At 42.2% G+C, this 17,308-nt stretch overlaps 1 protein-coding gene and 1 pseudogene across 1 annotated transcript in view; one reads left to right on the top strand and one right to left on the bottom strand.

Annotated features, from left to right (window-relative positions):
• Positions 1-17,308, top strand: part of ANO2 (anoctamin 2) — a 309,476-nt gene that overhangs the window by 119,044 nt on the left and 173,124 nt on the right. Inside the window, exon 12 of the mRNA XM_065411472.1 lies at positions 8,000-8,134. Within this exon, the coding sequence (XP_065267544.1) occupies positions 8,000-8,134 (135 nt within the window). The remainder of the gene's footprint in view (positions 1-7,999; positions 8,135-17,308) is intronic.
• LOC135890502 (large ribosomal subunit protein eL36-like) lies at positions 5,079-5,431 on the bottom strand (annotated as a pseudogene).

The raw sequence follows: 17,308 nt of genomic DNA on the forward strand, positions 1-17,308 counted from the left end.
CATATGATGGAATCCACTTCAAGCCAGGGGGTTCAGCAGCACCCCCAGAACCCCTAGTTTCAGCACTTATGCTCGTCTCTTTCTGCATTTTGATCAATTCTAGTTACAAGTAAAAGGGGCCAGATTGGTGGTTGTCCTGTGGGTAGGGGTAGTGAATTCTCTGGTGCAAAAGGGCTGCAAAGCACCTGAACAGCCCCTCCTGGGAATACACCTGGTGCAGGAGGCCTGTATCAGGCACAAAGCTGGCTCTGCTAGATCTGAGCCCTCTTCCGTGCAAAGCCCACCGCACAGATGGTGTTTCAGGGTGGGCAAGTGGTAGCCTGTGGGCATGGGCACCTAGATGCAAGTTAGAGACAACCTTCAGGGATTGGGTGTAGTTACAAACCTGCTAGGGTGCCAGATTAATGGAAAGGTACATCAAAGCTTGTGAACTTGGGCTGGATTTTGAGAGAGTCAGGGCCTGGTTTGGCTACATACCACACTGCACTCAACCTCTTTACACTATTTGGTATTTGAATCCAGGGACACAACAAGCTACTAAAGAAGGAAATGTTTGGACAGCCTCCCTGCTCCTCCTGTGTACCCAGCTGCTGAGCCCATTTGCTTAGGAATCATTTTTGTGCTTTTACTATGGACAGAGGAACTCTTTTGTTCACAGCACTAATGGGCTGCTTGTACTTGCCCTTCTAATATGCTTCTCCTTTCCTGCCTCACACTAGAGTTTGTTAGTATTTAGTTGAGATCCCAGGGTTGTTTTCATCCTCCTCTTGTCACTTCCGTACAATTCCTTTCTAGTCTCTTGGCTGATTGTTCTGAAGGGGGTTACTCTTTGCCAGGAGCCTTTGCAGGCTCCCAGATGGCTTCATTTGGTAGTACATGTAGGTGGGTGAGTTGACTGGAATGGATTGTTACTGTACGTTCTGGAGTCAGAAGAGCTGGGTTCTGTTCCTGACTGACTTGCTGTGCAATCTGTAGCAAATCACACAGGAGCATTATAAGGAATCGCTCATTCATGTTGGGCGCAAGCACTTTGAAGTTGACATTTCATCACAGGGGAAAATATTGTTATTTTAACAATGCTGTAATGAAAAGGAGTCTTTCTCACACATGTTGTAACAGCAGAACATGAAAAATAACCTCCATATCCAACAAGCTTAATTCTGCTCTCAATTACACTGCTGTAAATCTGAAATAACTCCAGTGAAATCTATGCAGTTACTCTGAGTTTTCCTTGGTATAACCGCAGGCAGAATTTGTCTCTGAGTGAACTGTGTATCCTTTTCCCAGTAGGCACATATGTGAAAATTTTATCAACACCCTATTAAAATAGACTTATTTTGAGGGATTGCGTGGGGCATGGGACTTGCACTAGGCACCTGCACCAGGGTGATTTTCATTCAGTAGGCAGTTGTATGACTGGGAGGACTAACATTGCAAATATGAATGTCTGAGAGAGACAGGGAGAAAGATGTCAAGTATCAGAGGGGTAGCCATGTTAGTCTGGACCTGTAAAAAGCAACATAGAGTCCTGTGGCACCTTATAGACCAGTGGTCTCAAACACGTGGCCCGGGGGCCGCATGCGGCCCGCGGGGTTGTTTTCTGCAGCCTGCGAGCTCCTCGCGGCCCCCCCAGCGTTTACCTAGAGCGGCTCCAGCCCAACGCGCACCAGGGGAAGGGCAGGCTCCCTGCCTGCCCTGCCCCCTGCCGCTCCGGGAAGCGGCCGGAACGTGGGGAAAGGGGGGCACAGGGCTCTGTGTGTTGCTGTTGCTTCAGGCAGCGCCCCCAGCAGCTCCCATTGGCTGCAGTTCCCCGTTCCCGGTCACTGGGAGCTGCTGGGGGTGGTGCCTGAAGCAACAGCAACACACAGACCCCTGTGCCCCTCCTCCCCCAGGTTTCGGCCACTTCCTGGAGCGGTGCGGGGACAGGCAGGCAGGTGGCCTGCCCTGCCTCCGGTGCATGTCGGGCCGGATCCCGCCCCCCGAGCCCCTCCTGTAGCCCAACCCCCTGCTGTACCCCACACCCCTCCTGCACCCCACACCCCAACTCCCTGCCCTGAGCCCCCACCACACCCCTCCTGTCCTCCCTGGGGGCAGGAAGAGGGCAGAGTTGGGGTGGGGATTTCAGGGAAGGGGTTGGAATGGGGGCAGGGCCTCATGGAAGGGGTGGAGTGGGGGCGGGGCCAAGGGTGGCGGGAGAGGTGTCAGTAATGCGGCCCTCGGCCAATGTACTAGTCCTCATGTGGCCCTCGTGGTCATTTGAGTTTGAGACCCCTGTTATAGACTAACAGATGTATTGGAGCATAAGCTTTCATGGGTGAATACCCACTTCGTCAGACGCAGAGAGAAAGATGTGAAACAACAGATGGGCTAGAATGGGACATAGCAATGAAAAAATTGAATAGTCTTCCCAGCTAGGTGACTCAGTGGCTACTGTGTCTTTTCTTTGTCTTTTTAACTTTGCTCCTAAAACACTAGGAAATTCTTTCCCAAACATGTCACACATCACTCTACTTTATTCGCATTCCACGTAGCCCACACTTGGTTGTGCACGGTTATGAGCCATTTTTTTCTTCTTCTTCAAATCTGATCTATTTATAAGTTGCATAACTTGGCAACAAAGCATTATGAGCAACATGCATCTTTGGTATTTAATTACCAGTTATTCTATGTCTTGTTGCCAAACCAACATAATAGACAGAAGTGCATCACAGACGTCTCGTTCGAATATATGGGAACTGAATAAACATTTTGAATGCAGCCTTCACAATACTTTTTGTAGTAAATTTACCATGACAGTCGATACACTTTCTGCAGTTTCTTCTCTTATTTGTTTACTTAGGGCTTGGTTCCTCAGGGTGCTGAGAATCTGCACCTTCTATTCAGCTTCTGTGGGAACTGTTGATGCTTTGTTCCTCTCAGGATCAGGTGTTTAGGCTCACTTCTTCATTAGAGTCATGACCCTTGCACAGGAGGTCAGTGGTTGGTCAGTGGCCATTCCACCAGCATTTGAAACAGCTTCCTAAGTGCAAGGCACAATGTTTCAGCTCAAGCCAGCACAGTGTGGAGTGTGTTAACTGCTTCTTTCATCAAGAACAGTGTGAGTTCCTTAGCCAAGTCAGCTACTGCTGGCGGCCGATGGGAGCAGATGTACTAGCTGCATTTATGTATGTGAGAGAGACACTTCTCTTCTAATGACGACAGCTTTGATGGCTATAAAGAACACGCCACTGCAGAAGGTGGGCTTACCTCTCGGTACCCTTTTATATGTTACACATGAATCATGATCTGCTTCTTTCAACCTCTCCCAACCAACCTGTGCCTGTGTACGGCAAATGGGGGGATTTGGCCCTTAGCTGTTTCTGGATATATATGAACTAGGTGTAAATTATGCCAAGATAAAGTTGTGATATAACAAAACTCAGTCTGTTTCTCCTCTTGCTCTACAACAGAGTAAATCAAGAGCACTCCCATTACAGTCAATGGAGTAACACTGTTTTTACACCAGTGTAAGTGAGAGAAGAGTCCAGGCCGTTGGTATTTACATGAGGTCACCTGTAAACATCCCTCAACACACACATCCTACCACCACAATCCAGCACACATATTTCTAGCCAGTACTTATTCTTAAAATCAGGTACATCTTAAAATGTGGTTTTCTTTATAATCTGCAATGTTAGTTTAGTGAGTATAGTTACAAATGCTTAGCTTTAGAAAGAACTTAGTATACTAAGTTAATTAAAAAAAAAGTCTTGATGTATTTTTGTATGAAGTCAGACATTTACAAGTATAATCGATGCATTATGTTAGTGTGTGGTAGTGCCTGGGAATCCTTGTCATAAACCATGACCCCATTGTGCTAGGTGCTGTACAAACACAGAGCAAAATAGTCACTGCCCCAAAAAATGTACAATGTAAGCATAAGACAAGAGACAACAGATTGATACAGGTGGGAGCACAAGGAAACAATGAGATAATTTGGTCAGCATGACAGGCAGTCATCTCAGCATAGTACCAGCCTAAACGTTGTCAGGTTTTATTATAGGCATCTTGGTAAAGGAGGCATTTGAAGGAGGAGGTAGCTCTGTGGATGTTTATGGAAGCATGAGGAGCAACATGGGAGGAAGCACAAAGGTGCTTGTTTGAAAATGTATCAAGTAGGCGATGGAGACTGGCATCATGGGCCAATCAGAGACAGGATTAGAGCAGAGGTCCACCCAGTTAAATATCTCTCCTCAAGGACTGGCTGGGTCCTAAATGGTTCAGAGGTGGGGGAAGGTGTCTTTTTTTTCCTCATTCCCTTTCTTTTATACCCTGAACCATGAAGTGTGATAACACTGCTTGACTGGATGGTCCTGGGAATATGTGAGTTGCTCAATTTGACTATATTATGCTTAAAATCCAGATTGTGACTGAGAGTTTTGAGGACATGAAAGTATCCTTCCCCTATTTGTACCCTCTTTCCCCCTGTGGTGGTTACAGTAGCAGTCCTTGTGCTCACCTGAGGCCAGGGATTGCATGGTGCTAGTGTCAGTAGCCACCTCAATGGGCCTGGGTAGGAGGCAGGATCACAACCCTATCTTCCTCAACCCTGTCAGGGAGCGCTGGTTGGCTGCCGATGGGAGTGTACCAGTGAGCTCTGAGAGGCCTCTGTTATGTCCTCTGTTAGGGCCCAGTTCTGTGAGGATCTTGGGGTGTGATCTGACTGACTCCTACTGAAGGCAACGAGAGACCAGCTTGACTGCAGTAGGTGTTGGATCAGGCCCTTGATGCCACCTGCCAGATATTGTGCACCCTCAGCTACCTTTATTTTCAGTGGGGGTTCAGGGCACTCAGCCTGTAATAGAAGGAAGGAGTGTATCTCCAGCATTTCTTACGTTGACTAAATAATCTCTCATCTTGCCTGCAAGATCATCACACAGCAAAGCACAATCCTCGGTCTACCTTGGACTATTTCAACCTCTGCTCTGTTGAGCTTAGATCAAAGTGACTAGCACAGGACAAGTACTCATATAGGGCATAGCCGTTTTCATTTTTTTTTTCTTTTTGAAAACATTTTAAGTCACAAAGCATTGTGCAGCTCACTGCTTCTTGGAAGCTGCCTTCCTTCCAGCTGCCAGAACATTGTTGAGCTCTTTTCACTTTCTCTTGGCACAGACGTGAGTAGCCACCCTTTTCTTTATGAATTTCAGATTACGTTTATCATTGGAAAGTTTTAATAACCCCATAGAAAGAAAGCCTCACAAGCCATGAACCCACTGACTTTGCAAATCTTGTCTCTGATGAACTTAGTGCGTTTGGTCAGATGATCTCTCCTCTGACACTGCCTGGGCTCAGATACCTTCTTTGCCACTTTATGGGCCGTGTTCAAGCCAACAGCCATAGCATAGAAGGCTGCCCTCTCTGGTCTTTTAAAGGTCAGATTGTGGCCCATCCTGCATGTCTGCACAGGGCAGAATAGGATGGAAGGTGCCCCCTTAGAAGGCTGTGCCAGCTGCCCATATCACCCATGCATGTAGGGGGGGAAGGGGCAAGGAGTACATGGAGCACTCAGTCTACCCCCCATCCCATCATGCTTGCCAGAGCATCTGCACAGGTGCCCTGGGGGAAGTATGCTACACCAGGTATATAACCAACACAGGGTACATTCCCTCCGAGAGCAGGGGGAAACCGGAAGCCTTATAGTGATTCCTTGCTTCCTAGTCTGCCCCCGGGGCAGTGCAGCTACATATTGACCCATATATGAGGTTTGTGGCAAATCCATGACTGGACCCATTATTTATTCATATTTTTTCTCTTTATATAAAATACTTTTCTTAGTCACAATTTTAATAAAACTATACAGAAATAACAGCAAGTATACTCAATACACCCCAAAACAAAATCCTTGCCAAATGCATGATTCATGTACAAAGTCTACGGCAAATGAATAGCCCTATCAATTACAGTAATATTTCTCACGTAAATAGCTTATTATTATTTATTTATTTGTATTCCAGTGACCCCCATTGTGCTAGGAGCTGTACAAACACAGAACAAAAAGATGGCCTTGGCCCAAAGATCTTACAATCTAAATTGCAGTGTGAACATTTGTAGATTTTATAGGGGGATAAATATAATATGCTAACCAGTAAACTCATATAAGCTGTTTAGAGGCTGGATCCTTCAAACAATCACGCATGTAAGTAATCCTTATTTATGCAGCTTGTCCTACTGAAATGAAAGGGATTAACTTGCATAATTAAGTTCCTTTCATTTGAGTATGTTTGTAATGATGATGGATTGTAGGCAGATACAGTATTTGGAATCTGTAAGAGTAAAACAATGTTGTTGTTTTTTAAATTAAACAATCCCAAACACAATTTATAAATTAATAAATATCTGCTCTGTCATATCTCGGATGTTATAGTATTTCCCAATACTGAGAACAGTAACTAGCTGTGGTACTTCATATATCACTGTAGTCATACACTTTCTGTTTTGGATCAATAACATCAAAAGGCTTTTCCTGTCTATTAATAATTGGCCCTAACATTTAGATATTAGGTCCAATCATGAACATCAAAACCATCCCACTCCCCCTTAAATTACCTCACATAGATATTTGTTTTAACTAATTCTATATCTCACTTAAATGTACTTTTCTTTCATTTCAGGTAATTAGTTTTTGTTTTCCATTCCTAATTTCCTTACGTATTTGCTCGTGCTTTTATGTCATTATCACTCAAGCATATTTTCAGTTATCATATTCCCTTCTGATGTATTTTTCTAGGCTATTGATGTTATATATGCGTTACCTTAATGTGTCTTTATTGGTCGTATCCTACAACCCTTTTATGATTGCAGTTACCCTTCCTAAAAGCTCGATCCTACTGTCATTGAGCTCAAGTGGAGTTTTGCCATTAACTTCAATAGGAACTGAATAATCTACTAAATTATCAGTGCTCAGTGTGCTGAGAAGTCCAAGGCCCTGCATTTGATATTGTTTAGAGCACTATAAATTAGGAACAATCTAAACAAAATCAGTGGAATTACATCAGGGTAAAACTCATCTAATGTAAATGAGATCAGAATCAAGCCAAAAGCATGCCTGTGCTCAGGCTTTATAGAGAGCATTTGTTGCCTTTCTTTTGTTAGATGTGATATCCTTATGCTACCTCTTAGTGTTACATTTGCTTTTTTGTACCACTACCCTTAGAGCTTGCATTTAATTAATGTAATGTGCAATATCTTTCCCAGAACCCCCTTTTGCACTACTCTTTTCTATCCAACAGTCTTTTATTTTGTTTTTTGGCTTGTGAGATATTTTTCAGCACACTGTTTTTAAAAATCTTAATTAAATCTCATCATATTGTCTCTCTCCCTACTCCTCCCCCGATTTCTCAAAGTTCCCTGGAAACTCTAGTATTCTACTATATTTATAATCACTCCTAACAGTGCTTTGGAATGATCAGTAAATTTCATCAGAGCTGGGTATACATCCTGTTGTGTTTGATTCATGAGGAAATTGGGCTGAATACTAATAAGTATTTATCACTATCTACAATTAACTGTTCCCTACCATACTGTATACTTTTGCATACCCACTGTAAAGTGTGGCAGATATTTATTCCACCTGACTGGCCAATGATAGGTGTGCCCCAAAGTCCTGCTTTCATGTTAAAAATTGTTAGTCTGAAAATACACTCTCTGATGTATCAGCCTCTTCACATAGGGCCTAATCCTACAGCCCTTACTCATTCAAGATACTGGGACTGCTGAGGTAAGTAAAGACTATTAGTGTGGGTAAGCATTGCAGAAGTGGGCACTTATTCACACCTGATGCTAGGACCATGAATGAAATCCTGGCCTGACAAAACTCCCATTGACTTCAATAGGGCCAGGATTTCATCACACATCTCTTATAATTTCTGAATATCAGTTGCAGGGATTTTTGAAACACATTGGTAAATGATACTGAAGATGACACCCTTAAAATATATTTCTTTCTTTTCTTTTTCAGGAAGTATTTTGGAGAAAAAATAGGACTGTATTTTGCGTGGTTGGGTTTATATACAGAATTCCTTATTCCATCGTCAGTAGTTGGGATTATAGTGTTTCTTTATGGATGTATAACCATGGAAAGTGACATTCCTAGGTAAGCTTGTCTGTGAACAGTATTTTGTTACTCAATACTTAAAACATTATAGTCTCATAGACTCATAGACTTTAAGGTCAGAAGGGACCATTATGATCATCTAGTCTGACCTCCCGCATGATGCAGGCCACAAAAGCTGACCCACCCACTCCTGGAATAATTCTCTCCCTTGACTCAGCTGTTGAAGTCCCCAAATCATGATTTAAAGACTTCAAGTTGCAGAGAATCCTCCAGCAAGCGACCCCTGCCCCATGCTGCAGAGGAAGTCGAAAAACCTCCAGGGCCTCTGCCAATCTACCCTGGAGGAAAATTCCTTCCCGACCCCAAATATGGCGATCAGCAGAACCCCGAGCATGCGGGCAAGATTCTCCAGCCAGACCCTCATTGACCATTGATACTAATTACCAGCGATGGCACGTTATTGACCTATTGACTAAAATCACATTATCCCATCAAACCATCCCCTCCATAAACTTATCAAGCTTAATCTTAAAGCCAGAGAGGTCTTTCGCCCCCACTGTTTCCCTCGGAAGGCTGTTCCAGAACTTCACCCCTCTGATGGTTAGAAACCGTCGTCTAATTTCAAGCCTAAACTTCCCGACGGCCAGTTTATATCCATTTGTTCTCGTGTCCACATTAGTACTGAGCTGAAATAATTCCTCTCCCTCCCTGGTATTTATCCCTCTGATATATTTAAAGAGAGCAATCATATTCCCCCTCAGCCTTCTTTTGGTTAGGGTAAACAAACCGAGCTCCTCGAGTCTCCTTTCATACGACAGGTTTTCCATTCCTCGGATCATCCTAGTGGCCCTTCTCTGTAGCCGTTCCAGTTTGAGTTCATCCTTTTTAAACATGGGAGACCAGAACTGCACACAGTACTCCAAATGAGGTCTCACCAGTGCCTTGTATAACGGAAGCAGCACCTCCTTATCCCTACTAGAAATACCTCGCCTAATGCATCCCAAGACCGCATTAGCTTTTTTCACGGCCACATCACATTGCCAACTCATAGTCATCCTGCGATCAACCAGGACTCCGAGGTCCTTCTCCTCCTCCGTTACTTCCAACCGATGCGTCCCCAGCTTATAACTAAAATTCTTGTTAGTCATCCCTAAATGCATCACCTTACACTTCTCACTATTAAATTTCATCCTATTACTATTACTCCAGTTTACAAGGTCATCCAAATCTCCCTGCAGGATATCCCGATCCTTCTCCGAATTGGCAATACCTCCCAACTTTGTGTCATCCGCAAACTTTATCAGCCCACTTCTACATTTGGTTCCGAGGTCAGTAATAAATAGATTAAATAAAATCGGACCCAAAACCGAACCTTGAGGAACTCCACTGGTAACCTCCCTCCAACCTGACAGTTCACCTTTCAGTATGACCCGCTGCAGTCTCCCCTTTAACCAGTTCTTTATCCACCTCTGGATTTTCATATCGATCCCCATCTTTTCCAATTTAACCAATAATTCCTCATGCGGTACCGTATCAAACGCTTTACTGAAATCGAGGTATATTAGATCCACCGCATTTCCTTTATCTAAAAAATCTGTTACTTTCTCAAAGAAGGAGATCAGGTTGGTTTGGCACGATCTGCCTTTCGTAAAACCATGTTGTAATTTGTCCCAATTGCCATTGACCTCAAGGTCCTTAACTACTTTCTCCTTCAAAAATTTTTCCAAGACCTTGCATATTACAGATGTTAAACTAACAGGCCTGTAGTTACCCGGGTCACTTTTTTCCCCCTTCTTGAAAATAGGAACCACATTAGCTATTCTCCAGTCCAATGGTACCACCCCCGAGTTTACAGATTCATTAAAAATTATCGCTAACGGGCTTGCAATTTCTCGCGCCAGTTCCTTTAGTATTCTCGGATGAAGATCATCCGGTCCGCCCGATTTAGTCCCGTTAAGCTGTTCGAGTTTGGCTTCTACCTCGGATACGGTAATGTCAACCCCCCCTCCTTTATTCCCCTCTGTCACGCTGCCTCTATTCCTAAGCCCTTCATTAGCCTCATTAAAGACCAATGCAAAATATTCGTTTAGATATTGTGCCATGCCTAGATTATCCTTAATCTCCACTCCATCTACAGTCTTCAGCGGTCCCACTTCTTCTTTCTTTGTTTTCTTCCTATTTATATGGCTATAAAACCTCTTACTATTGGTTTTAATTCCCCTCGCAAGGTCCAACTCTACACGGCTTTTGGCCTTTCTCACTCCATCTCTACATGCTCTGACCTCAATAAGGTAGGTTTCTTTGCTGATCCCTCCCCTCTTCCACTCTTTGTACGCTTTCTGTTTTTTCTTAATCACCCCTCTGAGACGCTCGCTCATCCAGCTCGGTCTAAATCTCCTGCCTATGAACCGTTTTCCCTTTCTTGGGATACAGGCCTCCGACAGCTCCTGCAACTTCAACTTGAAATAATCCCAGGCGCCTTCCGCCTTTAGATCCATAAATATGTTAGTCCAATCCACTTCCCTAACTAGTCGCCTTAATTTATTAAAGTTAGCCCTTTTGAAATTGTAAACCCTAGTCTCTGATTTAATTCTGTTAATCCTTCCATTTAGTTTAAACCGAATTAGCTCATGATCACTCGAGCCAAGGTTGTCCCCTACAACTATTTCCTCAACGAGGTCCTCACTACTCACCAAAACCAAATCTAAAATGGCATCCCCCCTCGTCGGTTCAGCAACTACTTGATGAAGGAATTCATCAGCTAGCACGTCTAGGAAAATCTGAGCCCTATTATTGTTACTAGCATTTGTTCCCCAATCTATATCCGGGAAGTTAAAGTCTCCCATGATTACACAGTTCCTATTAGTATTTACTTCCCTAAAAACATTAAATAGTTCTCTGTCCATATCCAGGGTAGATCCCGGCGGTCTATAGCACACCCCAAGCACTATCCCAGGGGAGGCTCTAGTAGTTTTTTTACCCAATGTGAGTATTGCCCAGACAGACTCCGTCTTATCCATTCCATCACTTATTATTTCTTTACAGTTTACCTCATTATTGACATACAATGCTACTCCCCCACCTTTACCTTTGTTCCAGTCGTTCCTAAACAGCACATACCCTTCCATACCCGTACTCCAGTCATGACTACCGTTCCACCACGTTTCGGTTATTCCTACGATATCCGGTTTCATTTCTCGGACCAGGAGCTCCAATTCCTCCATTTTGTTACCTAGGCTTCTCGCATTGGTGTATAAACATCTTAATTTATGCCGTTTAGCCTCTCTCACATTAGTTATCCAATTTGGTATGGACACTGTACTGCCAGTATGACCTATTAGTCTAGTATCCATCCCCCCCCTCCTCCTTATGTCCAATCTCTTTCCCCTGGCTATATCCGTTCTTATCTCATCACCCTCCCTCTCAATGTTGTAATCTGGCGTGGAGATTAACTGGACATCTCCCAACCGTCTCCCCCGAATTCCTAGTTTAAAGCTCTTTTGATGAGATGAGCCAGCCTCCCTCCCAGAAGTCTATTTCCTTCCCTACTTAGGTGAAGTCCTCCCGTGAGAACAGTTGTCTGTCCCCGAAAGCCTCCCAGTGCCATACATCCCAAAGCCCTCCTTATAGCACCACTCCCTTAGCCAACTATTTATCATCACAATCCTGTCAGCCCTTTGCTGCCCTTCTCTAGGAACAGGCAGAATCCCACTGAAGATGATCTGAGCCTCAATTTCCTTAAGCGTCTTCCCCAGCCTGGCATAATCTCCCCTGATTCTCTCTAGCGAGAACCTAGCACTGTCATTCGTTCCTACGTGAAGGATGATCAAGGGGTTCTTACCTGCTCCTTTTAGGATCCTTTTCAACCGCAGGTCCACATCCCGTATCTTAGCGCCCGGTAGACAGCATACTCTTCTGTTCTCTCGGTCCGCCCTGGTCACAGGCCTGTCTAACCTCCTCAGTAAGGAGTCCCCAATCACATAAACCTGCCTTTGCCTGGTGACAGTGCGATCTACTAATCTATCCCCTGTTCCCTCTAGTTGCAACCCCTGTCCGTTCCTATTTTCCCTTATAATCCCCCTTATGCCATCCTGTATCCTCCCGGGGCCCAGTTTTGGTGCTGTCTCCATCAACTCCTCCTCTCTTTCTATGGGACTAGCCGCTCTTCTCTTCTTCCTCACCCTCCCACCTTCAGTTACCACCTGCTGCACCCCTTCCTCGTTATCCAAACACCCAAACCTGTTCCTGAGCTCTATTTCTCCTTCACTGGCCCTCCTTTTCCTTGGCCTGCTTCTCACGGTCACATGCTTCCACTGCCCTTGTTCTCCCCCCGACATTCCCCCCTCACAGGCCTTAGCCCCTGCTTCCACCTGTACCCCGAGCATTCCCCTTCAGCCACTCCTTGCCTTTGCTCCATTAGCTGCTCGAACCCCCTTCTAAACTCTACCAGGGTATCTACCTGCATCTCCAAACCTCGGATCTTTTCTTCCAGCAGCTCTATTAGGCGGCACTTCATGCAGACATACCTCTGTTCAGGCACCCCCGCTAGGACCATGTACATACCGCAGCTGCCACATGCAATCATCTGCATTCTGTCCCCTGCTGCTTGGCTCATGGCTGCTGTTGTCTGTGCTCGCCTGCTCACCTGTGCCCTCCGCACCTGGGGGAACACAACACACGGGACACCGCGCCCTCCTGCCTCCCCTTCCACCTCCCCCTGTAAACTCCCACTCAAACTCCCCTGTTAGCAGCCCTGTTTGCCGGCTCCTGTGCCGCTGTTATTGGACTTAATCCTCAGTAACTGCAATTACTTTTAGTATGTTTGAGGAACATTTGTATAGTATTAACAAACAAATCTGTATAATACAGTTGCATTTATTTCACTAGGATCCTACACACATGAAATAATCTTATTCAAACCAAATAAATTCCTTTGTGTGTTTACAAGAATGCAATAAACTTACTGAGCATATTTATTTCAGTAGCTTCACCATTGAATAGCCAAATAAACACATGGTCATATTCCACTGTAATTCATTCTAATGTCACACTTACACAATATGTGTGCATTTGCATATGTGTAATATTTGAATGCAATGCAATAGAATGTGTTTATTTGGGTCTTCAAAGGTGCAGTCATTGAAATAAGGACACTCAGTAAGTTTATTGCATTCTCCTAAAACATGTGAGTAGATTTATTGATCTGAATAAGATTATTTCAGTGTTCTTACTTGTATGTAGGATCACAATGAAATAACTGCAGCTGTGTTAGTACAGATTTCCAGATATAACAAGTGTATATCTAGAGTTCTGCAACTTGGTATATTGCGAACAATGATGTCTTTGGAATAAGTGGTGCTGTTCAAATACAATATAAAATCTGTTTACATAAATGGTTTGAAAAATTAAAATTAGAGCTGGTCAAAATGTTTAAAACTAAAAGTTTTTCTATTAAAAATGTATTTAACCCCCCACAAAAAAATTGCAAAAATGTTTTTATATTGTCAAAAAATTCGGTTTTCCATTAAATATTGTTTTTTTCCTTGCAGATATTAAAAAAAAAATTGAAGACATTCTCAAAAACCTTATCTATCATTTTTTTCATACACTGAAGGTTTTCAATAAGTGAAAAAAATAACATTTCCAATAAAAAAGAATAGTGGAAAAAACTGGGAAATTTCAAATAAATAAAAATGGATCCATTTCAAACCTTCTGAAGCAAAAACCCCAACTTCTTAATTAGAAAATGTTTCGTAAAGCTAGTTTTTCATTTTTTGACTAGCCCTATTTAAACATAGCAGAGTTGGTGAATATAAAAATTAGTATAATGACAGTTTGATCAGATTGAGTGTGTTTATAAACATAAGCAAAGTCCTGCTTCCCTTATTTCCAAGATTAGGTTGTAGTGCAAAGCTCATTGAAGTGAATGGAAGGGAAGCATTACCATTGTCTTCAAAGGTCTTCATTTCACTTTCTTAATCCTCTGTAAGTCAAGTTATTTGCATGGGTAGTTTTCATCAAAAATTAGCCCGGTGCCTTTTTTATATTTGGAGTCTGCAGTATTCCCTAATTCCTGGTTCCCCAAACTATTGTTTGTTTGTTTGTTTGTTTTCTGTTGATGTGTCTATGAATAAAGAAACGTTTTAGTCAATACTGATGCAAATGCTCACTTCTCAGTGAAAAAAATGTAAAAATAGGAATCTTTTGGTAATTTGCTATTTATCAGTTGCTAATAAATAAAGAAGCATCAAAATGGTTAGGTAGTTAGCTAAAGAAATTGACACTTTTTAAGCATGACCATTGTAAGTCACAATGCTGGATTCTAATATTACCTGTTTGTCTGCAGAATTCTCGAGGTATTCCCTACACATACTGAATTAACCTTATCCTTGGTTTCTACACATAAAATGAAAACCAACATTTTTGGAAGGAACAAAACTCTTCATGCTTCAGGGCATAAGGCAACCTCTAAATAATGAGCGTTAGGATGAAACTGTCTCTACAGGCAGGTTGTTCCATAACTACCACTGCTGGGTTTTTGCAGTTTTCTCGGAACCATTAAATGGCCACTATCAGAGATAGGATACTGGATTTGATGGACCTTGGGTCTTATCCCAGTATGGTAATTTCTATATTAGCTAAGGTAAATTGGCAAGTTTTAAAACATGATTACTGTGCAGAAAAACAGATCGAGACAGTTATCAATGATTGGTAAATGATGATTGATAACATTTCTGATTTAGATTTTTTAACCTGATTTGAATGAACTTTTAATTGAGATCAGCTGTGCCCGTCTCAAGCAAATCTTATGCTAACATTAAAACTGCAGAGAGACTTAAGGCAAAGATAGTTCTGCCCCACTCTCTGCTGCCTTTTCAAATACAAAACAAGAGAGTGTTATTTTAACTATGTCATGGCTGGAAATAGCTGTACATAATTAAAATGAAATAATTTCCAGATGGATGGTCTTGACTGTTAAAGGAATAAATCATTTTCCATCACTAACTTCTATGATGATAGAAAATCACACCAGATATTTGTCAAAAAGCAAACAATCAGAAACCAGAATAATGTAAAGTTACCATATACCTAATATCAGTGAAACAGTCTTGTAAGTTCTTCTGTTAGGCCATGATCCTGCAATTTGATCGATGCAAGATCTATGCCTTATGCTCTGAAACATGAAGAGTTTTGTTCCAACCAAAATTTTTGGTTTTCATTTTATGTGTAGAAACCAAGGATAAGGTTAACTCAGTATATGTAGGGAATACCTCGAGAATTCTGCAGACAAACAGGTAATATTAGAATCCAGCATTGTGACTTACAATGGTCATGCTTAAAAAGTGTCAGTTTTTTTAGCTATCTAACCATTTAAATGCTTCTTTATTTATTAGCAACTGATACATAGCAAATTACCAAAAGATTCCTACTTTTAAAAATTTTTTCACTGAGAAGTGAGCATTTGCATTAGTATTGACTAAAACCTTTCTTTATTCGTAGCCACATCAACAGAAACAAACAAACAAACAAACAAACAATAGTTTGGGGAACCAGGAATTAGGGAATACTGCATACTCCAAATGTAGAAAAGGCACCGGGCTAAATTTTGATAAAACTATCCAAACAAATAACAGTTTGGGGAACCAGGAATTAGGGAATACAGTAGAGCATGTGACCACTGACCTGAATGGGACTCCATGTGAGCATCAAAATCTTGCATACAAATCTGGCTGCTTATTCAGTAAAATCAGTAGGTTTTGGCTTAACCTAAAGGAAAACAGTGGTGGTTAGTTAAAGACCTTAGATAATTGAATAAATATATAGTATATAACAATGCATATTTTTTTAAAAAAACTTTTTAAATAGAAATTTAAAAAACTTTAGAAAATGTTCACATTAGTTTGTAAAAATGCCAATCAGTGTTTGGTAACTCCGGTTCTGGTGTCTCTTGGTGAGAATGGACGTTTGCTTGTACTACATCAGATGATGTAATCTGAGGTACAGGGCATACCGTTTAGCATTTAAATGCCTGAGCCAGGACGGAGAGCTTTACAATTGTTGTAAAGTACATTTCATCATATTTTGGAAATTTAGATTAGCATTCTTTCTGAAAAAATAAACAATTGAGTCAAATTGTGACAGGAGAGCATTGCATGCACCTTTGGGTCTGGACAGATGAGACGAATTGGCCAACATTTTCAAAACTGACTGACTAGTCTGTTTGGGTGCTGTAATTTTTGGATACCCAATTTGAAATACCTTCAAGGGGCATGATTTTTTGCAACTGCTGAGCATCCACCTTCTGGAGGTACCCAAATTAACTAGTAACTTTAGAAAATCTTGGCCAAAATGTTGTAGCAGAAGATGCTACAGAGAAGCATTAAAAGCTTACCTTGGGAAAATACCCAGTGTTTATCCAAGTGTTCCGCAAGTGAAAGTGCAGCCCAGGAGAAAGCAGGATGTTTCGTCCAGAAGTGAGGGAGTGTTTGTTCCTTGGCCAGATCCTCAGCTGGTGTAAGTCTCTTGACTTCAATGGAGGTATGCCAATTTACATCAGCAGAGAATCTGGCCCAACATATCCTGCAAAATGTTTTGCACACAGCTGCCAGGTGATCGGTTCCATCTGTGAAATGGATTAACTAAAATGCATGGGTACATTTAATAGCTTTATAGGGTGTTATGCAGATTTGTGGAGCCACATTTCCTCTTATTTGCACATAGCCAAATATTCCGCATAATTCTGGCCAAGATTCATGCACAGATTAACGTGGCATTTAGCACATGTTCTTGTTTGAGATGTGTATCCATGTTAGAGACGTGTGTTTTATCAAGGGGAAGCCAGAATTTGGCCCATGGAGTTTACCTTACTGCAAATTTAATCCTTTTTTTTCTCATGCATTCAAAAGCTGATCTGTATTTCCTGTGTCTCAAATTGGATCATCAGACTCAGGATGTCAGTGTTTGCTTTGATTTCTTTTAATTATATTTAATACACATTTTTAGTGAGTCATTCTTCTCCAATAAAATCTAGCGATCAGATTGGTTTATTATTTTGCATTGGTTTTCCTTCAGCACAGTACCTGCATGTGCTTAAGCCTCCAAGGTGTAACAGCATGCAGTCGCTGCGAATGGCTGAATGCACTACAGTACAAAACACAGATGCTTCATCTTTTCATTAGAAATACATTGTGACATCTTTGCATTTGTTATTTA

The sequence above is a fragment of the Emys orbicularis genome, chromosome 1, assembly GCF_028017835.1.
Source record: "Emys orbicularis isolate rEmyOrb1 chromosome 1, rEmyOrb1.hap1, whole genome shotgun sequence".
Classification (NCBI taxonomy): Eukaryota; Metazoa; Chordata; order Testudines; family Emydidae; genus Emys; species Emys orbicularis.